Source organism: Camelus dromedarius, chromosome 33 (genome assembly GCF_036321535.1).
Source record: "Camelus dromedarius isolate mCamDro1 chromosome 33, mCamDro1.pat, whole genome shotgun sequence".
In the NCBI taxonomy this organism is placed as follows: domain Eukaryota; kingdom Metazoa; phylum Chordata; class Mammalia; order Artiodactyla; family Camelidae; genus Camelus; species Camelus dromedarius.
In genome coordinates, this window is record NC_087468.1 from 4,589,257 (window position 1) to 4,606,043 (window position 16,787).

A 16,787-nucleotide genomic window follows, 5' to 3' on the forward strand; every position below is an offset into this window, starting at 1 on the left:
ACGTCCTTCTTTATATTTCTTTATGACCTTTGTTTTAAAGTCTAGTTTGTCTGAAATCAGTAATGCTACTCCTGCTTTCTTGTCATTTCCATTTGCATGGAATATCCTTTTCCATCCTCTCTCTCTCTCTAGCTATGTGTGTCCTTCTCCTTAAAGTGGGTCTCTTGTATGCAGCATATTGAAGGTTCTTGCTTTATTATACAGTCTGCCACTCTATGTCTTTTGATTGGAGCATTTAGTCCATTGACATTTACAGTAATTAGTGATAGGTGTGTGTTTATTGCCATTTTGAACTAATTTTTGCAGTTGATTTGGTATTTCCTCTTTGTTCCTTTCTTCTTCCTTTTGTGGTTTGGTAATTTTCCTTTGTATTATCATGGATTTTATTTAGTTTTTGTGACTCCCTTGTAAGGTTTTGGCTTGTGGTTACCGTTTTTTTGTAAGTCTGTTAACCCATTAGTATAACTGTTTGTATTAAACAGATAGTAGTATAAGCTCAAACCCATCCTACTGAGAACAAAATATTTTAAAAAGAAGAAAAAAACTCTATATTTTCTTGCTTCCCTCTCCCACACCTAATGATTTAGATGTCTTCATTTACAATTTCGTGTTTATTCTATTTGTAATTCATGGTAGTTATCAACTTTCCAGTTACAGTTGTCTCATTTCTGTAGCATCCTGCTTCTTCTCTATTTAGAGTAGACCTTCCAATATTTCTTTCAGCTTGGGTTTAGTGTTGCTAAACTCTTCTAGGTTTTGCTTGTCTGTGAAATTCTTTATCTCTCCTTCTATTCTAAAGGATAACTTTGCTGGATAAAGTATCCTAGGCTGCTTTTTTTTTTTTTTTTTTTTTTTTTTTTTTCATTCAGGACTTTGAGTGTATCTTGCCACTCCCTTCTGGCTTGTAGTGTTTGTGTAGAGAAATCAGCTGAGAGCCTTATGAGGGTTCCCTTGTAACTCACTCTTTTTCTCTTTATGACATAAGATTTTGAATGCTTTTTTCCCTAGAAGGTGTTTCATGTACAGCATATATGTGAGCTGATACTGGTTGTGGTATTTTAATGGGAAAGAATTTCCCTGCTGTTCTAGTTTAGAGGGAGGGAGGACAGTGACCCCTCCTGCTGTGTGGGTCACAGAAATGACTAGACAACAGGAGGTGGCCCACCTGTGTGCCCGATCTGTCTTTTTGAATACTTTCCCTGGAGTACAGCCACGTCTGTTTGTCATTGTCAATGACTGCTTTTGTACTATGCACAGCAGAAATGTGCAGTGGTTGCCTCAGAGGGAGACCATGTAGACAGTGGAACTGGGAATCTTTGTACCTGGCCCTTTTCAGAAAATCCATGCCAGTCTCTGCTGCAGAATATGGGGAGCTTTCAGATAACCCAGAGATGCATGGAGGCAAGGAGGGAGGCTTGGTGGTCTGAGGAGTTGATGTGAGCATCTGCTGGCGGCTACATGCAGGAATACTTTAGCCTTCACCTTCAGCATTTGACAGGACGTATGAATCACGTAGAGAGAAAGAGAAAGAGAGAGAGAGAGAGAGAGAGAGAGAAAGGAGACACTGGATCTATGAAATTACCAAATTATGAGTCGACAGGCAAATCATTTCCTCATGAGCCTAAGTCAGCTTTGAATGTGCAGCTTGAGAAAAACTTGGCTCAGAGGTGACTAAAAGGTCCCTAAAGGGATGCGTCAACCAGGCCAGCAAGTGCTGAGCAAGTCCAGTGAACTCCCCACCCTCACTCCCTGGGCGGGGCACCTCCCCAGGGATCTACACTGGGCTGGACCTACTCCCTGAGCCCCCGGCCTGAGGCATGTGGCCGTGGCGGTCGGTGCGGGGTGTCCAGCTCATCTCAGGCATTGCTCCGGACATCTGGGCCGGCTCGGTGGGAAGGCAGTGGAGGAGATGGGTCAGCAGGGCTCCGCCTGAGTCAGGGCCTCTCTGCCTCCTGGCTTGGTGGGGTCCTGGGGTGGCGTGGTTGGGGGGAGAGGAGAAGGAACCTTGGCTGCAGAGGAGGCATGTTGGGGAGCACACCTTTCCCAGGAAATCCCCCAAACACCTGTGAGGTGTCCCTAGACAGTAGCTCCCAAATCCAAAAGCAGCTTTGTTTTCATATTTTAGAGCCGAGAAAGGGCTTTTCAGGCCTGTGATTAAACAGTGAGCAGACAGGGAGCTTCATGGGATTGAAGTGTCTAAATATCACCTACTCTTGCCCGATGCCTCCCAGCTCGGCCTCTGTCCCTTTGTGTCTCATGGGCCCAGGCCCTGCTTGTCCCCGCTGCCCTGCCTGGTCATGGACTTCACCCTATGGTAAATATTGGGATGGCTGGCTTTCTTTTTAAGACATTCAGATGGTAAAGTACAGCCTCTGAGCGCAGTTACCAAGTGTTAATTAACATCTTCCCCAGGCTGCCAGCTCACTGGTCAGAGCCTGGAGCTGTGAGCCTGAATGGTGGGCCCTGCAGGGCTGGGTCCCCACAGCTTGGGACCCTGTTTCTGGGACTGCCTGAGAAAGACCTTTGAGCAACACAAACTTTATTTGGCAAGATCAGACTCCAGGCTGCGCAGCCACAGGGGTGAGAGCAGGCGGTCGTGGTGACAACCTGAGCCGGGGCACTGAGTGTCCCCCCGCTGTGTCCACACCCCTTTCCTCCCTGTCATCTGTTTCTCCGCTGTTTCCAGACTGCTGAATCCTCAACTGTCCACGTCAGGCTGACCACTCACCAGGTGGGCCTTATCCTTGAATCCCAGGGACTGCTCGATTGCCGCCCCAAAGCCCACAATTTAAGTTCAGAACCTTTATCACGAGGGTCTACAAAGCACTGGCTATTCTGTGCCAACTTGCTAATGCACAGAAGGAAGAAAATTCAGGATGTGGAGAGAGCTCTCCCCAAAAGCTTCCTCTGTGAGATGGACACCTGCCACAGCCAGTCACCCCTCCTCATCCCCCCGGGATCCCTCTGAAGAGGTGCACAAACCAGCCTGTCTCTGGGGAGGAAGAGCCCATGTTGGGCCCTGTGCTGGGCATTTGACAAGTCCTGGGCATCTTGCTTGATCCTCCAATCATACCCATTTTACAGATGAAGAAATAGGCACAGAGAGGTTGGGGAACTTGGCCAATGCCAGACAGCGGCGAACGGATAGCACAGAAGCCACAAGAGGCGGGACAGACCCAGCAGGGCAAGCATGGCGTCCTGTGCAGACAGGCCGCTGGCTCCTGCCCAAGGGCTGTGAGGTAACAGGAAGGTGCCCAGCCTGCCCAGAGGGGCCAAGCTGGGTGACATGGGTGGGCAAGACCAGGATGACGTTGACAAGACCCTGCTCGTGACCCCTCCCCGACTGTAACCGCCCCCTCTCCAGCTTGTGCTTCCACTAAAGCTACCAGCCGCCCCGAGGAGGCCGGGCCAGGCAGCTGGGGGACAGAACCCGCCTGCTGGGCCAGCGCGCCTGCAGCGTGGGCAGAGGTGTGATATGGCCGGCCCCGAGGGCTGTGATGGGCGGGGTGCACCCCAGTCTTCTCGAGCGGAGTCACACGCTGGCCCCAGGAAGCCTGGCCACATGACCTCCAGAATGAGGCGATTTGGACTTGCTGTTGAATGTGAGCCAAGTCACTGCTGCTTCTGGAAGCAGAAGGGAGCTGAGCTTAACTGAGCATCCCCTCCCAAGAAGGGGCACCACCTCTGGGGCACATCCCGGGTCAGCGGGGGTGGTGCCCTGATGTCACACGAAGGGCGGGGCATCGCCTGCAGACGCTGCGCGGGGAAACGGCTTGGCCCTGTCTTGTGGGTGCATTTGTGAGAACTTCTCTGAGGATCTTAGGCTGAGGAAGAGATCGTAACAGGCTCAGATAGACCCAGAAACCCCCCACACGCTCAGATACACACACATGCACCTCAAGACACACCACAATCAAACACTCACAGACACTCAACAGCACTACACGAGCCTTCAGCCTGGTGGACGGCCTGAAGCCCAACAGCCCCAGGCAGACCTGCGACCCCAGGACTTGGGGAAGAAATGGCAGGAACCACCCAGTACAAGGCCCTGCAGGGCCCATGCTGACTGCCCACCTCAGCCCCTGCCTCACCTAGTCCTGCTTTATCCTGGGCCTGCCCTTTCCTGGACTTGCCTTCACATGGTCCTGCCCTCTCCTGGGCCTGCCCTCTCCTGAGCCTTCCCTCACCTAGGCCTGCCCTCTCCTGGGCCTGCCCTCTCCTGGTCCAGCCCTCTCCTGGTCCTAACCTCTCCTGGGCCTGCCCGCACCTAGGCCTGCCCTCACGTTGGCCTTCACTATCCCGATATGCCCTCTCCTTAGCCTGCCCTCGGCTGGGCCTGCCAAAAGCTCCAAAGTGCTGGGTTTTATTCCCTCTGCTTAAAACTTAATGAGATGCAGAGAATTGTGGTTTAGAATACTACATCAATTTTAATCATGCACATATAATATAAAAATATTTTCCTTTAATAAACAGTGTCAATATCTTGACGGGAAGTAACTAAAATGTGAGGCAAACAGCCCAGCAGGTAAATGTTTACTTTTCATCTTGTAGATCAGACACTTTTTCTTCATCATCTCCACATGTTCTTCACGTGCTTTCGAAACCAGATCTTGACTTAGACTTGACTTGTCCATTAAGCCTACAAGAGAGTCTGTAGGACTTAGATTCAAGTTCAATAGCAGCTGGAAAGAAAGTGAAAGAATTAGATTCTTAAAATACTTCATAGGTAACTAAATGTCAGTTTATTTTTTAAGAAAAGCTGAGACTTTTCTAAGTTTTAAGAAGAATGAAAAATACCTATATATGATTACAACACAAAACCCAAGATTACTACTCTAGACTTTGCCCAGGGCTGCATGTTGAATTAACTGCTCCTGTGGCTAAGGATCAGAGCGCCTGGTTTTCTCACTCTTCATTCATTTACTCAGCAACCATGTGCTAAGGCACTGTGTCAAGCACTGGAACCACAAGATGAAGATGACAGAGTCCACCCTGAAAGATCTTGTACTGTAAACTGGAGAAACAGATGAACAGGCAGTTTCGGTACAGAGACATAAATGCCATGACAGGTATAAAAGAGGGCAGAGTTGGAACACTCAGAAGGGACGTCCAGCTTTGTGTCAATATTGTCCCCTCTTTGGTGGCCGTGATGTGTAAGCAGATACCTGAAGGAGGAGGAGAAAGTGTGGGAGGGAGAGGCAGGAAGGGCGCCCGCAGAGCTGGGAGCAGTCTGACCAGCCGCTGGAGCACAGGGGCAGAGCAGGGGAGTAAAGAGATATGGCTGAAGACTTTGGCAAGAGCCAAATCGATGTGGGTGTTTTTCTTCCAAGCTAAGGAATTTGGAATTTTTCCTGAGGGCAAAATGTTAACCAGTGACAAAGTGAATGACAGGAAATTAATTGTCATCCACCAGGGGACAGGTACATGAACTGTGATTGCTTGAGTCTGGGTTTTTTGCCTCAGTCACTACCAGAAACTCGAGAAGCTGATGACCTCCATGCTTTCTGAGAAGAGGTCTGTGCACAGGTGACAGGCCCACGGGGACAGCAGGAGAGGAAGGACACAGCCAAAAACATAGAACACAGACTTCTTGAGATTTTTTTAAAGCTATGGATCACGAGGAATAAATGAGGAATCAGTGTATTTATCATTATGAATGAAATTAAGCTTTGACAGTTTTCATTAGCTATGTGTAAGGAAAAAATTTAACATAGTATGTTATTCAAACAATAGGAACAGGTGCCATTTACTGTTTACAGTGTAGATCGGAAATCAATGTCTAAATTTAATTCAGAAATGTTGGCAACATACCTTCTTTTAATTCTCTAGCTATATTATTCTCCAACTTCTTCCGCATCTGAAATAAGTCAAATATGATTTTTAATGTTTAAGTTAAACAAGAAACACTATCACAGGAATGACAGCTAGCTTATGAAATGTGGCCTTTAAATAATACTTTGAGACTTGACCTAACTTGGGGGTTGCTTAAATAGAAAAACAATCACAGGAATAAAATAAATTCCTACTTACTTTCATTTTAGATAATAGAGAACATATATCTGTAAGGTTATTTAGATTCCCCTGATGGAAAGCACAGTAAACACTGCCCTGTTGGATACACATAATCTCAGAGGGCGATGCCTGATCTTATTAGCACAAACGTTTAAACAATTCAAGTCATGTTCTACACTGAATGCATTACTTTGCAGCTCTCAGAAAAACTGCCCTTTATAAAAGTTTAGTTTTTTTAACGTTAATGGATTTTTCCTTAAAGTGAGCTTTCCATTCCTGCACTTTTAGAAAACTAAAATTTTAAGGTCTGTTCTATGCTAATGTTTTTAGCACAGAATCGTAGATGCATAAAATGAAAAAAGGGTTCTGTTATAATGTCAAGTGAAAGTTCTACTGGCAAACAAGTTAAACAAATGTATTTTGCTCTCTGTACATGACTAAAATATTTATATCAGAAAATCTGCTTGAAGAAAAGAAAAGGAGAGGCTAGTGCCAGTTTTCAAAGTTGGTTTCTGATTCACAACTTCCTAGAGTCAGAAACAAGGAAAACAATACATAATTCTTTAACTGTAAATTTGTTTCCATTCTAGAAATTAGGGCCAACTTTTTGAAACTCGACTTAATTAGTTACGTATTTAGTTATGAAATGTGTGGGGACATTTCAAACTACAAGTGTCCCCATCTAGAGTGTTCTTTTAAAATCTGTCTTATAAAAGTCACCCGCTCACTAAACAGGGTCTAAAATAGTACATGAACATAATAAACACTGTGGTGATAACAGCGACACGAGAGCTGAGGCCTTTGTAAATGTTAGGTGCAAAGACAAGATTTTGGACTACCATTTGCCAGTATTTTCAGGGACTGTTTTCCATAACTGTCTGACAAGAGCATTCTGGAGAGGCCTTATGCCATCAACAACGTGACAACAGTGCCAGGCGGGTCCTGTGAAATGAAAAACGCCTAACAGATGAAGGGAGAAGCCTTTACCAAAATAATTTCATATAAACATTAATGTAGATCACACTTTTACATGAGTTGAATGTAAGATTACTACCTTTTCCTCTGCAAAGCTATTTTCCTAAATAGGTACTTCTGAGACCCTTATGTTTATTTCTAGGCGAGGACCCCCATGTCCAGATGGTGGAAGTGGGCTGAAGTCCAACATTAATAAGGAGAAGGCACCTGCAGTTTTACTTAAACTTTTCCATTTAACAAAAACACAGAAAGGTGAGAAAATCATACACAGGAAGACAATGTATCAGCCAGTTTCAACTCTAATGGTTTTTAATTAGGAGGATTCTCTCATAACTGGCAGTTTGCAGTCTATGTCCCATAGAAATGGAAGGTCCCACTGGGGACACTGCAGGATTGAGGTCAAAACTGAGGTCACAGGCTGGAAGATAATGCTGCCCTCTCTTTCCGAGATCAATTAGATAACAACACACTGGCCGCACACATATACACAGACGTTCATTTCCAAAGTGAATATATCTTCAGATTACTGATAATTTTAAGTTAAAATTTGGTATCATTCTTATTTTAAATGTTATAAAAATAAGTACAATTCCAGAAATGTAATAAAATCAAGTCATTTAACCACTCTGATTCATTATCCTGTTGTAAATAGGTTAATGTATGAAGGAAATGACACTTGTCAGTTTGTAACTATTAAATACATGTATTTTGCTGCAGAGAAAAGAAATGAGAAAGAATTTGTTGATCAAGGAGCTAAAAAATTAAGTACAGAGAAAAAAGTGAATGAAAGAAAAAGAACTGGAAGAAGTTGAGTGATTGTCTTTCAAAAGATAACACGCTTCCTCATTTGTCCATTCAGACAAAATGAAATGAGGGCAGGAGGGATTCCACAGAGCAGAGAACTGATACCAGAAACAAGGTTACTGAACTCTATCTCCACCTTATGAGAAGTGAGCTTAACTAATGTGATAGTTTGATTCGAATTAAAATTCAGAGTGGACGTGCCCTGCCTTGGAAGCCTACTTTTAAAAGAAATGTGACCAGATTCTGCTGAGACGCAGTGCTGTGTCATGTAAAAAGTTAAAGTCTTAGGAATATTAATCGTTTTAGCTCTGGTGCACTGGTATAGTCCCATTTAGAAAAAGGGCTGCTAAACTGAATGGACATTTGAGAAGTTTAAAAATTACTTAAAATAAATCATTAGAAAAGCTTGAAAGTATCAGTAATGCACCAAAAGTCCAAAATCAGTGTAAAATTTAGTCTTCCAATTTAAAATAGATTTGAAGGACATTTATTAACTATTGTGGCCATGCTTCATGTTAGGCACACCAATACTTAAAAACTCTTGAACATAAAAAATCTTTAAAACAGAAATTTTGCCTGTTATAATATTGTCTGGAATCCATTTTTAAGTTTTCAGTTCTCAGAAAAAAATTCTATGTGCAAGAAAATCTAACAGTGATGTATCTGCTCAGGCTAATTTTAACTTTTTGTATTTTATAGTAATATAATTAAATAACACAATTGAGTAAAACTGTAAAATTGCTTCTGACATGTTGGACAAAACATCCCAGAAATAAACTAGAATGTGAAATCTGAGGGTAAAAGTTAGCAAAACAGATACGGGGTCCATCTGTTACCACTACAACGATATCAAGGGACAAGGCTGTACTTCATGCAGCAGTAAGAGAGGCAATAAACCCAAGTGTTATGAGCTGGAAAAAACTTGCTTCGACAACCAGCACGACTGAAATCACAGACTTAGAGCAACACTTCTGTCAAGTTAGAAAAAAATGCGGAGTAAGCTGGAACTTCACAGTAAGTAACAGTCCAAAATGTTAAAACCTTGCAAATAAAGGAGAATGTTAAAGTCAATCCCAATGCCATTTTTAACATTTTGCTTTCTAGAACCATAGCTGAAAAGCTGTGCAAGTCTGTTCTTTTGTTAATCCCCATGCAAAAACCCATCCCTTCCTGTCATTTTAAACAGTATGTTCACACCTCTCATAACATTACTTTATGTTTTCCCAGCAGAAATAATTACATCCCTAGCAATTCCAGAAGGCACCTTCTTTCTCTAAGTCTGACTAAGAAATCTGTAAACAGTAACTGTACAATAGCTCCTGTGAGGCGCCCGGTAGTGCTGAGGAAGCCGTGTCTCTGCACCCAGACAGAGCGGGGCTTGTTAACCTCCCTGCTAAACCTAGCATGATTCGGCCCCACGGCCCCACAGAAGAACTACATGTACCTCGGAACTACAACACTGAGTTTAAAATAAATCATTTTCCAGTGTACCTAGAAGTACTGAAAAATAGACACCTCTTTCCTCCAAAAACATCAAATGAAAAAACTGTCCTCAGGAGTCTTCTCCTGCATTGCTTTTGCACTCACACTCTTCCACCATCATCCTGTAAAGTGACCCACTGTCGACTTTTTGGTGACAACTAATGAAAACATTTCGAGTTTGCATCATGCTTAGCCGCTGACAGAAGTGTTAGCCATGCATTTTTTTTTAACACCACGCAGTCTGGTTTCATGACTCTGAAGCACTTAGACTCAATTTACCCACAACACTGTCTACGGAACCTGAGCTTTTTTCTTCTTTGATTTATTATGACATGAAGCCAAGTGAGAAGAAACAGGTTGAGACCTCACTTAACAAGGGCCCGTGCTACCCTTCTCTGCATCAGGAAGATCATGAAAACACCATCAAACCATAAACCAACGCGCACCGATTTAAATGGCTATTTTAACAACGATACACAATGAAAACTACTTGTAATTTAAAGACTCCCTATCATTGCCACCTCGGTATTCCTAACAGGTGAGGGAAAGACAGAGACATAAGTGAACTTCATTTTAAAAATTTAAATATTTGCTTTACTTGACTACATATTTAGAAATATTCTACAATTGCTCAGTAAGACATTTTATAACAATTAAAATAACTGCTATAAGTAAAATAGCAATTAAGGATGTACTCTTACAGAAGAAAATGATAAAAGTTTTAAACTTAAAAACAGAACTTAATGTTTTTAGTGTTACAAATTTATTGAATTCATAAAAAGAATTCATCTTGGATTCCTTTAAATAAAAAACATCCGTATGTGGTTAAGTATCTCAATGCCAATTATTTACTTATGCTTAGGGGTAGAAAAACTGGGGTGTAACAAAACTTGAAAATGACTATGAACTAATGCCAAACCGAAATCAATCAGAAACTAAGCCAAACATTGGAAAGTGTATCTCTAGTCATTAGGCAATAATACTTAACTTCTAAAATAGAATTTAAAGTGGAGCTTTTTAAGAAATCTAAAATTTGTCAGGTTAGTTGCATTTATTGAATAAAGTTAATGACAGGTGTCTCCTGAAAATTACAAGTCCAGGGACTTTAAAAATAAAATTTCTGTCTCCTTTCTTTATTAGCACAATTAATTATGGCTTTTACTTAGTGTGCAGAAGTCAAATAAACAACTCAGAATTTCATCAAATTAAAAACAAGAATTGTATCAGAAATCTGAAACCCAAGGGAAAAAAGATAATATAACTAACCCTGAACAGATCGCTCATGCTAGTTGAAGGATCTGAAAAATTCCTTAAGTTCCTTCTTCGAGTAAGACTCCTTTCGGGCTCCAGGCTAGTACTAGAACTTTCATCAGAAGGCGGTCCGTCAACAGGCCGTGCGGGAACAGAGCCGAGGAGGGAGCTCTGGTGCTGCTGCTCCAGCTGAAGCTCAGTGCTCACTGCTGCCAGCCTCTCATTAGCCCTGCGAGGATCGCAAAGCACAGATTTCATTCGTTTCATTTTCTTCCTAAGTGATATGTATTTCTAAAGTTGCTATAATAGTAAACAGATTCTCCCATTAAACTGTTTTGACACCAAAAATACATCAGCGCAGACCTACTGTAAACAATTACAGTTTAAAACTGTCCTAAAGAAGGACGTATATGCCTGGGGGGCCCTTAACTAACAAGTACTTCAAAGTGGGGAGAGTCAGAGATGGAGACGCCCCCCCAGAGGATCCCCGCTGCCTTCTGCACTGGCTGCATCTAGACATGTTCACCCTCAGGAAACCAGTTTAGAAATAAAAACTACACCATCCCTCAAAGCCATTTTCAAGCATTTGCTTTCACTCCCTCTTATATACACATTTCACTCACTACCTGGGAGACATTAAGCACGCGGCACTGAGGAACAGTTTAGAGCCACCACCTCTGGGGGGCACCAGGCGGCAGAGTTGATGGTGGGAAAGTACTACGACAGCGCCAGGGGCAATTTCAAGTGTCCCCCAATGTCCCAAAGCTCACTTTGTTACTTTGCTTTTACCAGAGGTCTACATCAGCACCTGTTTTCCATAACCAAAAAAAACCTCAAGTGGATTTTCACTTTTATAAAAAAAAAAGCAAAAAGCCAGAATAGCACTGGGTGCTTGTTTTAGCCCGAGCCATCAGAGGGGCAATGAGCACCCCGAGCAGCGAGAGGCCCCACCGAGCTCCTTCCCCAGAACCACACTCAGTATTCTGGCATCACGCCGCCACGGCTTTGGACTGTGTCTGTGAGCGCCTGTGCTTTATGCATATTTATTTCATGCATCCACCAGCAAGATGTGTCCTAAGGTAACTGCCCCTTTGCTTTACACCGACAACTTTCATAGGAACACTCTACTTTTGGATAGCGGGGACACCTGTAGCTTGTAACACTGTTACTCAGTCACCGGAGGTGGGACCTGCCCTTTCTGTCAACCACACACCCCCTCGGGCAGGCCACCATATTCTTTTTAGCCACTTTGTGAACCACTATACTGCCCTTCACCCCGATGTTAATTTCCCTGTTTCCCAAGCACGCCTTGACGTAGCGGAGACAAACTTAGAAGGATACAGCACTTCATCTCAGTGCCCACGAGCGGTGACACCAAATATCACAATCAAGAAAGTAAATTCACCAAACACCAGAATGGGGCCCCTTGGGTTTAAGTTGTACTCTTCCAAAATACAGTTAATTCTAAACTCATTAACATTTCTATTTATGGGAATTTCAGCTAGAAATTTTGTGATAATATGGCTGTCTAAATTACAAAGTTTGCAAAACCCCTAGCTTAAAGACTAGATCAGGATAAATATATGCAAATATAAAACATAAAGTCATGTAAAAGCAACCAAAGGCAGCGAGATGCAAACTGCCCTGGACTGACATTTTAAAGGGGAGTTCATTTACTAACATTTTCCAAAATCACACTATCTATCTAGTCAGCTCTCACTTGCTGCTCACCTCATGAACCTGGCTCAACAAGAATGATGCCTTAGAGGCAAATTAGTGACCTAAGTTATTTCCTATAATTCTACGTTTTGACTTACAAGTTTAGTTGACTTTCCAATGACATTCTATTTTCTAGCTCTGCCAGGTACAGCTGCCTGTATTTTTCCAATTCTTTTTCATTAGCACTTTTCAGTTCAGGCTCCAGACCTTTAACTTTGTGTTCCACTTGACTTACTGAAGCACGTTTATACTCTCTTAAGATTTCTTGAGAAACTGCTTGTGCCTACAGAGAATTAAAAGGACACAATTTTAAAAATAATTATAACCTGAGTAATTACACTATATTTCTTCCCTTTAGTTTTGAGTCAATGATTCAGAGAGCAATTTTAAGTGTGAAAAAAGCGCTGAACATTAAAATACCTATCATCAATGTCAAGTGAATTAAATCTGAATTACGAAATTAAAGTTGAATCACTCATATTACTACTCATGTAATGTGATAGTTCAAAGAATAATAGGATCAATCTAAACTTTTAAAAATTGAACAATACAACCTAAGAGTAATCCAAGAGTGTGGTACAGTATTTGAATCACAATATATTCTTTTCCTCCTAGTCATCTTGATTTACACCAATTGGTCTTAAAAGTGATTCTCTAGTGAGAGATGTTCTGAAAGATAAATTTAGTGATAGTAATGATGGAAACTGAATTTAAAGGGAGTAACAAATGCGGCCTTCCTTCCAGAAATCTACAAAACAAACTGATATCTGGGAAGTAGAGGAAACACATAAAATGTACACATCAGAACTGTAATTCTCAGCGAAGTGACTTAGAGCACGTTACAGATCAATGATTCACCTGTAAGAACTGGCTGATTTCTTCCAATTTTTCTGCAATATCCTGTCTTGCTTGCTTTTCAGTCTCCTGTTTGTACCGCAAGACTTGACTGAGTTCTTTCAGTTTTTCTACTACATCCCGTCTTGCTCGCTCCTCAGTCTCCCGTTTGTACTGCTCCACTGGACTGCGTTCCACTGTGTTCACTTTTAGGTGATGTCTGAGGTGCACTACTTCTTCTTCCAACTGCTTTTTCTCCTCCTCTAGTGTGTCAGATTTCTTTTGCAATTCTTTCGTAGATAGTAACTCCTTTAGAAAAAGTTGAGTTTCTGCACTCAGATGGAGAAGTACTGAAGATGTAGATTTCACTTCTGCTGGAAGATCAGCATTCTGCATGAAGATAAAATTGTTTGGTAATGAGGTTAGCAGACTGAGAACAGCCTAACTCCAACCCAGCATCAAAGGTTGAAATAAATTCAGTTACAATAAAATGGTATCTGCCTTGTGGAATGGAGAAACTCAAATTACTCAGAAAATCAAGAAAAAAGTTCAAACCACCAAGAGTCACAAAACAATACTGTTTACTGTCATCGTCTTTGTTATACATTTGTACTTGATTTCACACTCTGCACTGTAATCGGTTCACGTCTTTCCTACATAAAATGACACAAGGCACCTCTTAGTAGAAAGTCTTACCCCTTCCTCCCCCAAGTCTTAACTCTCCATGATTTTTAAAGTTTTAGGGAGATCATATTGAGTTACTTAGGGCTGAATTAATAAATGCCTCCCAAAACAAGCCTTTGAAAAAACGACTGCAATTAATACATCTTACAAATATGGGTTCTCATGCCATAAGCCTTTCTCTGAACCACAGATATTTTATGCTTGTTTGAATTGCATTCCAAGCAGCAATGAATGATTTGCAGAGTTAAGAAGTCCATCTCCTAGTATAGTGGTTTAGTAAGGTGATCCATACATTTTTCTAAACAAACAAAACAGCCTTAATTCTTGTAATCCTTTGTGGCTCTCCACAAAACAAGAGAACATACACAAAAATAAACAAAAAAAAATTTGCTGGAATTTCAGTGACACTGACTTGGGAAGAACTACTTTCCTTCAGATAGAAGGATTATTTGGTAAGACAAGGCAGGCGGAGTTGGTGGTTGTAAAACATCTCTGACACTTCCCCTGTGAAATTCCCTCCCCTGAACTATGTACTGGCCTCAGTCAACTGGTTTCTAGGGGACAGAATGTGGGGGCACTGCTGTGTGATTTCTAAGACTAAATAGCTTCTGACTTTTACTCTGTAGGGACGCTCACCCTTAGAACCCAGTCACCACGTTGTGAAGCCCAGGCCACCTACTGAGTCCCTGTACACGCAGCTGTCCCAGCTGATGACCCCAGGGAATGTCCTTAACCAAAGCCAGCTCCAACTTCCAGATATGAGCATGAACAAGCCTTTAGATTATTCTAGTGCCCGCTTGATGCCAAGTGGAGAAGAAATGAGCTGGCTCCACTGAGCCTTCTCTAAACACAGATTTGTGAACCAAGCAGATGCTGTTTTGAGTCACCAGGTTTTGAGGCAGTTTATTATATAAATTATTAGCAATAAATAACTGGCACAGATATTAAAAATGGGGCACAGCCATTAAAAAGGAACCCAAAATGTGGGGATGCCTTTGCACCTGGAGGTAGGTGAAACCTGAACAGATGTAGAGAAGAGTAAGAGTGAAAACCCAAAGTGTCCCCGAGACTGTGAGTGGAAGCCTGAGGGCCCTTGAAGGGCTGAGAGCGACGGCTTCTAGGCCAGGGAAGAAAATGACACTGAAACCGGAGGAAACGGGACTCTTGCTACCGAACAGCTGAAAGTAAAATTGATGAGAGAGATAAGCTAAAACAAACAAACAAAAAGATTATTAAATAGAAAGGAACCAGGACTCACAGGGTTCAAATATCTGTATCCCATTTAAAGCATCTCCACATGCCCAACTGTCACATAATGGGTAAGCAGAGAAATGGCTTCCGGGCTAAGATCAAATCTAGGCTGCTGCCAGGAAAACAATCTAAAGATGAAGCCAAGACTTTGTTAAGACCTTGGAAAGATTTAAGGTGCCGCCTCAAATTCCTTTAAAGATCTTAAAAGCATAAGAATTTCAAAGGCATGGTCCCACAACAGCTTCACAGGAAGCCCAAGGTGAAGTTTATCTCAAAAAGACATGAGAGTAGCTTTTCCAATGGCATGAACCCCAATAAAATTCACAGGAAACTCAAAAGTTTTAAAGAGAACTGTGGTAGCAAAAACACTGCTTGCTAGCTTGGACTGAAAGAGACAAAGACAGTGCAAAACAGGAAGAGGCCTTTGGGTTTTTCTTAGAAGGTCTACAAGGAGGAAGCTGGCTTGAGAGAACTACTCAGCTGCAAACACAGGTCACTGCTCATGAAAGGGACAGAACAAAGAGCTCAGAGAGGGCAGCGAAGGAGAACCCCTCCCAGGGTTAGGACTAAGTCCTAATCAAAGAGCCAGCATCAGGCTGCATTTCAGAACTGCTACGGACCAGTGTGCCTCCCATCTTGCATCTGTGAGTGAGGGAGTCCTTAGCAGTTTAGCAGAATGTTGGGTGTGTGGTGGCGAATAACCCGTGTCTCCTTATCCTCAAGCCTCAGCACTGAGAGGAGTGTACCCAAGGGGCTGTACTCCAGAAACCATGCCCAGGAACCTCACCCCACCTGAATCCGGTGAAGATGGGAAAGTAAGACCTTGGACTGGAGCCTGAGCCTACCACCACAGCGACCGAGACCTGCTCAGGGACTGAGTGGGGTAAACGGATTTCTCGTATGGAAGCAATAAGAAAACATTGTGGCTAGTGAGCAGATTATGCTGGTTTTTGAATGTCTCCATAAATTTTCAAAGTTAATTCCATAAAAAAGGTAGAATGGGGGCCAACCTTAAGTGCCCTCCTCGTAAAGAACAGCAAACGGTGAAAGGGGCACTGAGTTAACTGCAGGGCAGGTCTGAAAAGGCAGTTCAGCTTCTGCCTCGCTCTTAACCCTGGAACCCAGTCTCATGAGGGCAAGCTCAGGCCACAGAGACAGCTTAGGTGTTCCAGGGGAGGTGGTCCACCTGCCCGCCCCACCAAAGCCACAGTCCACCGCCAACATCAACCATCAGACAGCAATGGATGAAACTGCACGCGATTCCAGCCCCCCGCCTTCGAGCTGCCCCACCTGAAGCTGAGAGGAATAGAGGCCAGCTGTCTTGGCCACACTTTTCCTAAGTGTAGGTTGTGAACAAAATAAATGCTTACTTAAGCCACTGAACTTTGGGGAGTTTGTTAGGCAAAAACAGATGAACAGAAAAGTGGATGAAAAACGATAGTAAGAAATGTAACTTGAATATAGTAGAAATTGGTCTCCCATAAACTGGAACATAACAAACGTTGAGATTAACTTACTAATGACAAAGTGCTGATAAGAAACAGCAGGTAGCTGAAAGAAAGACCTCAGAACTAGTGAGAAGGAAGGTACTTCAGAGTTCCCCCCAATCACAGTTTCTTACAAATTGACATGTATTTCACAATTTTCCCTCAACTTTGAGGGTACGGAAGACTGGTAAGCAAGGAGACATAGGATTTGAAGTCTAATAACTGAAAAATAACTAGAAACAGTCAGTTTACCAAAATCAGACTTTTTACCTCATTTCAATTAACTGA

The 16,787-nt window shown here is 42.7% G+C and overlaps 1 protein-coding gene across 9 annotated transcripts in view; it reads right to left on the reverse strand.

Moving 5' to 3' along the window:
• Nucleotides 1–4,407: 4,407 nt before the first annotated feature.
• LOC135319843 (coiled-coil domain-containing protein 144A-like) overlaps nt 4,408–16,787 on the reverse strand; it is a 71,637-nt gene continuing 59,257 nt past the window's right edge. For all 9 annotated transcript variants that reach the window (XM_064481746.1, XM_064481751.1, XM_064481753.1 and 6 more), the window contains 5 exons: nt 13,102–13,467; nt 12,342–12,526; nt 10,540–10,753; nt 5,812–5,857; nt 4,408–4,682 (listed from right to left, as the gene is read on the reverse strand). In XM_064481746.1, the coding sequence (XP_064337816.1) occupies nt 4,588–4,682; nt 5,812–5,857; nt 10,540–10,753; nt 12,342–12,526; nt 13,102–13,467 (906 nt within the window). In that variant the 3' untranslated portion in view covers nt 4,408–4,587. The remainder of the gene's footprint in view (nt 4,683–5,811; nt 5,858–10,539; nt 10,754–12,341; nt 12,527–13,101; nt 13,468–16,787) is intronic.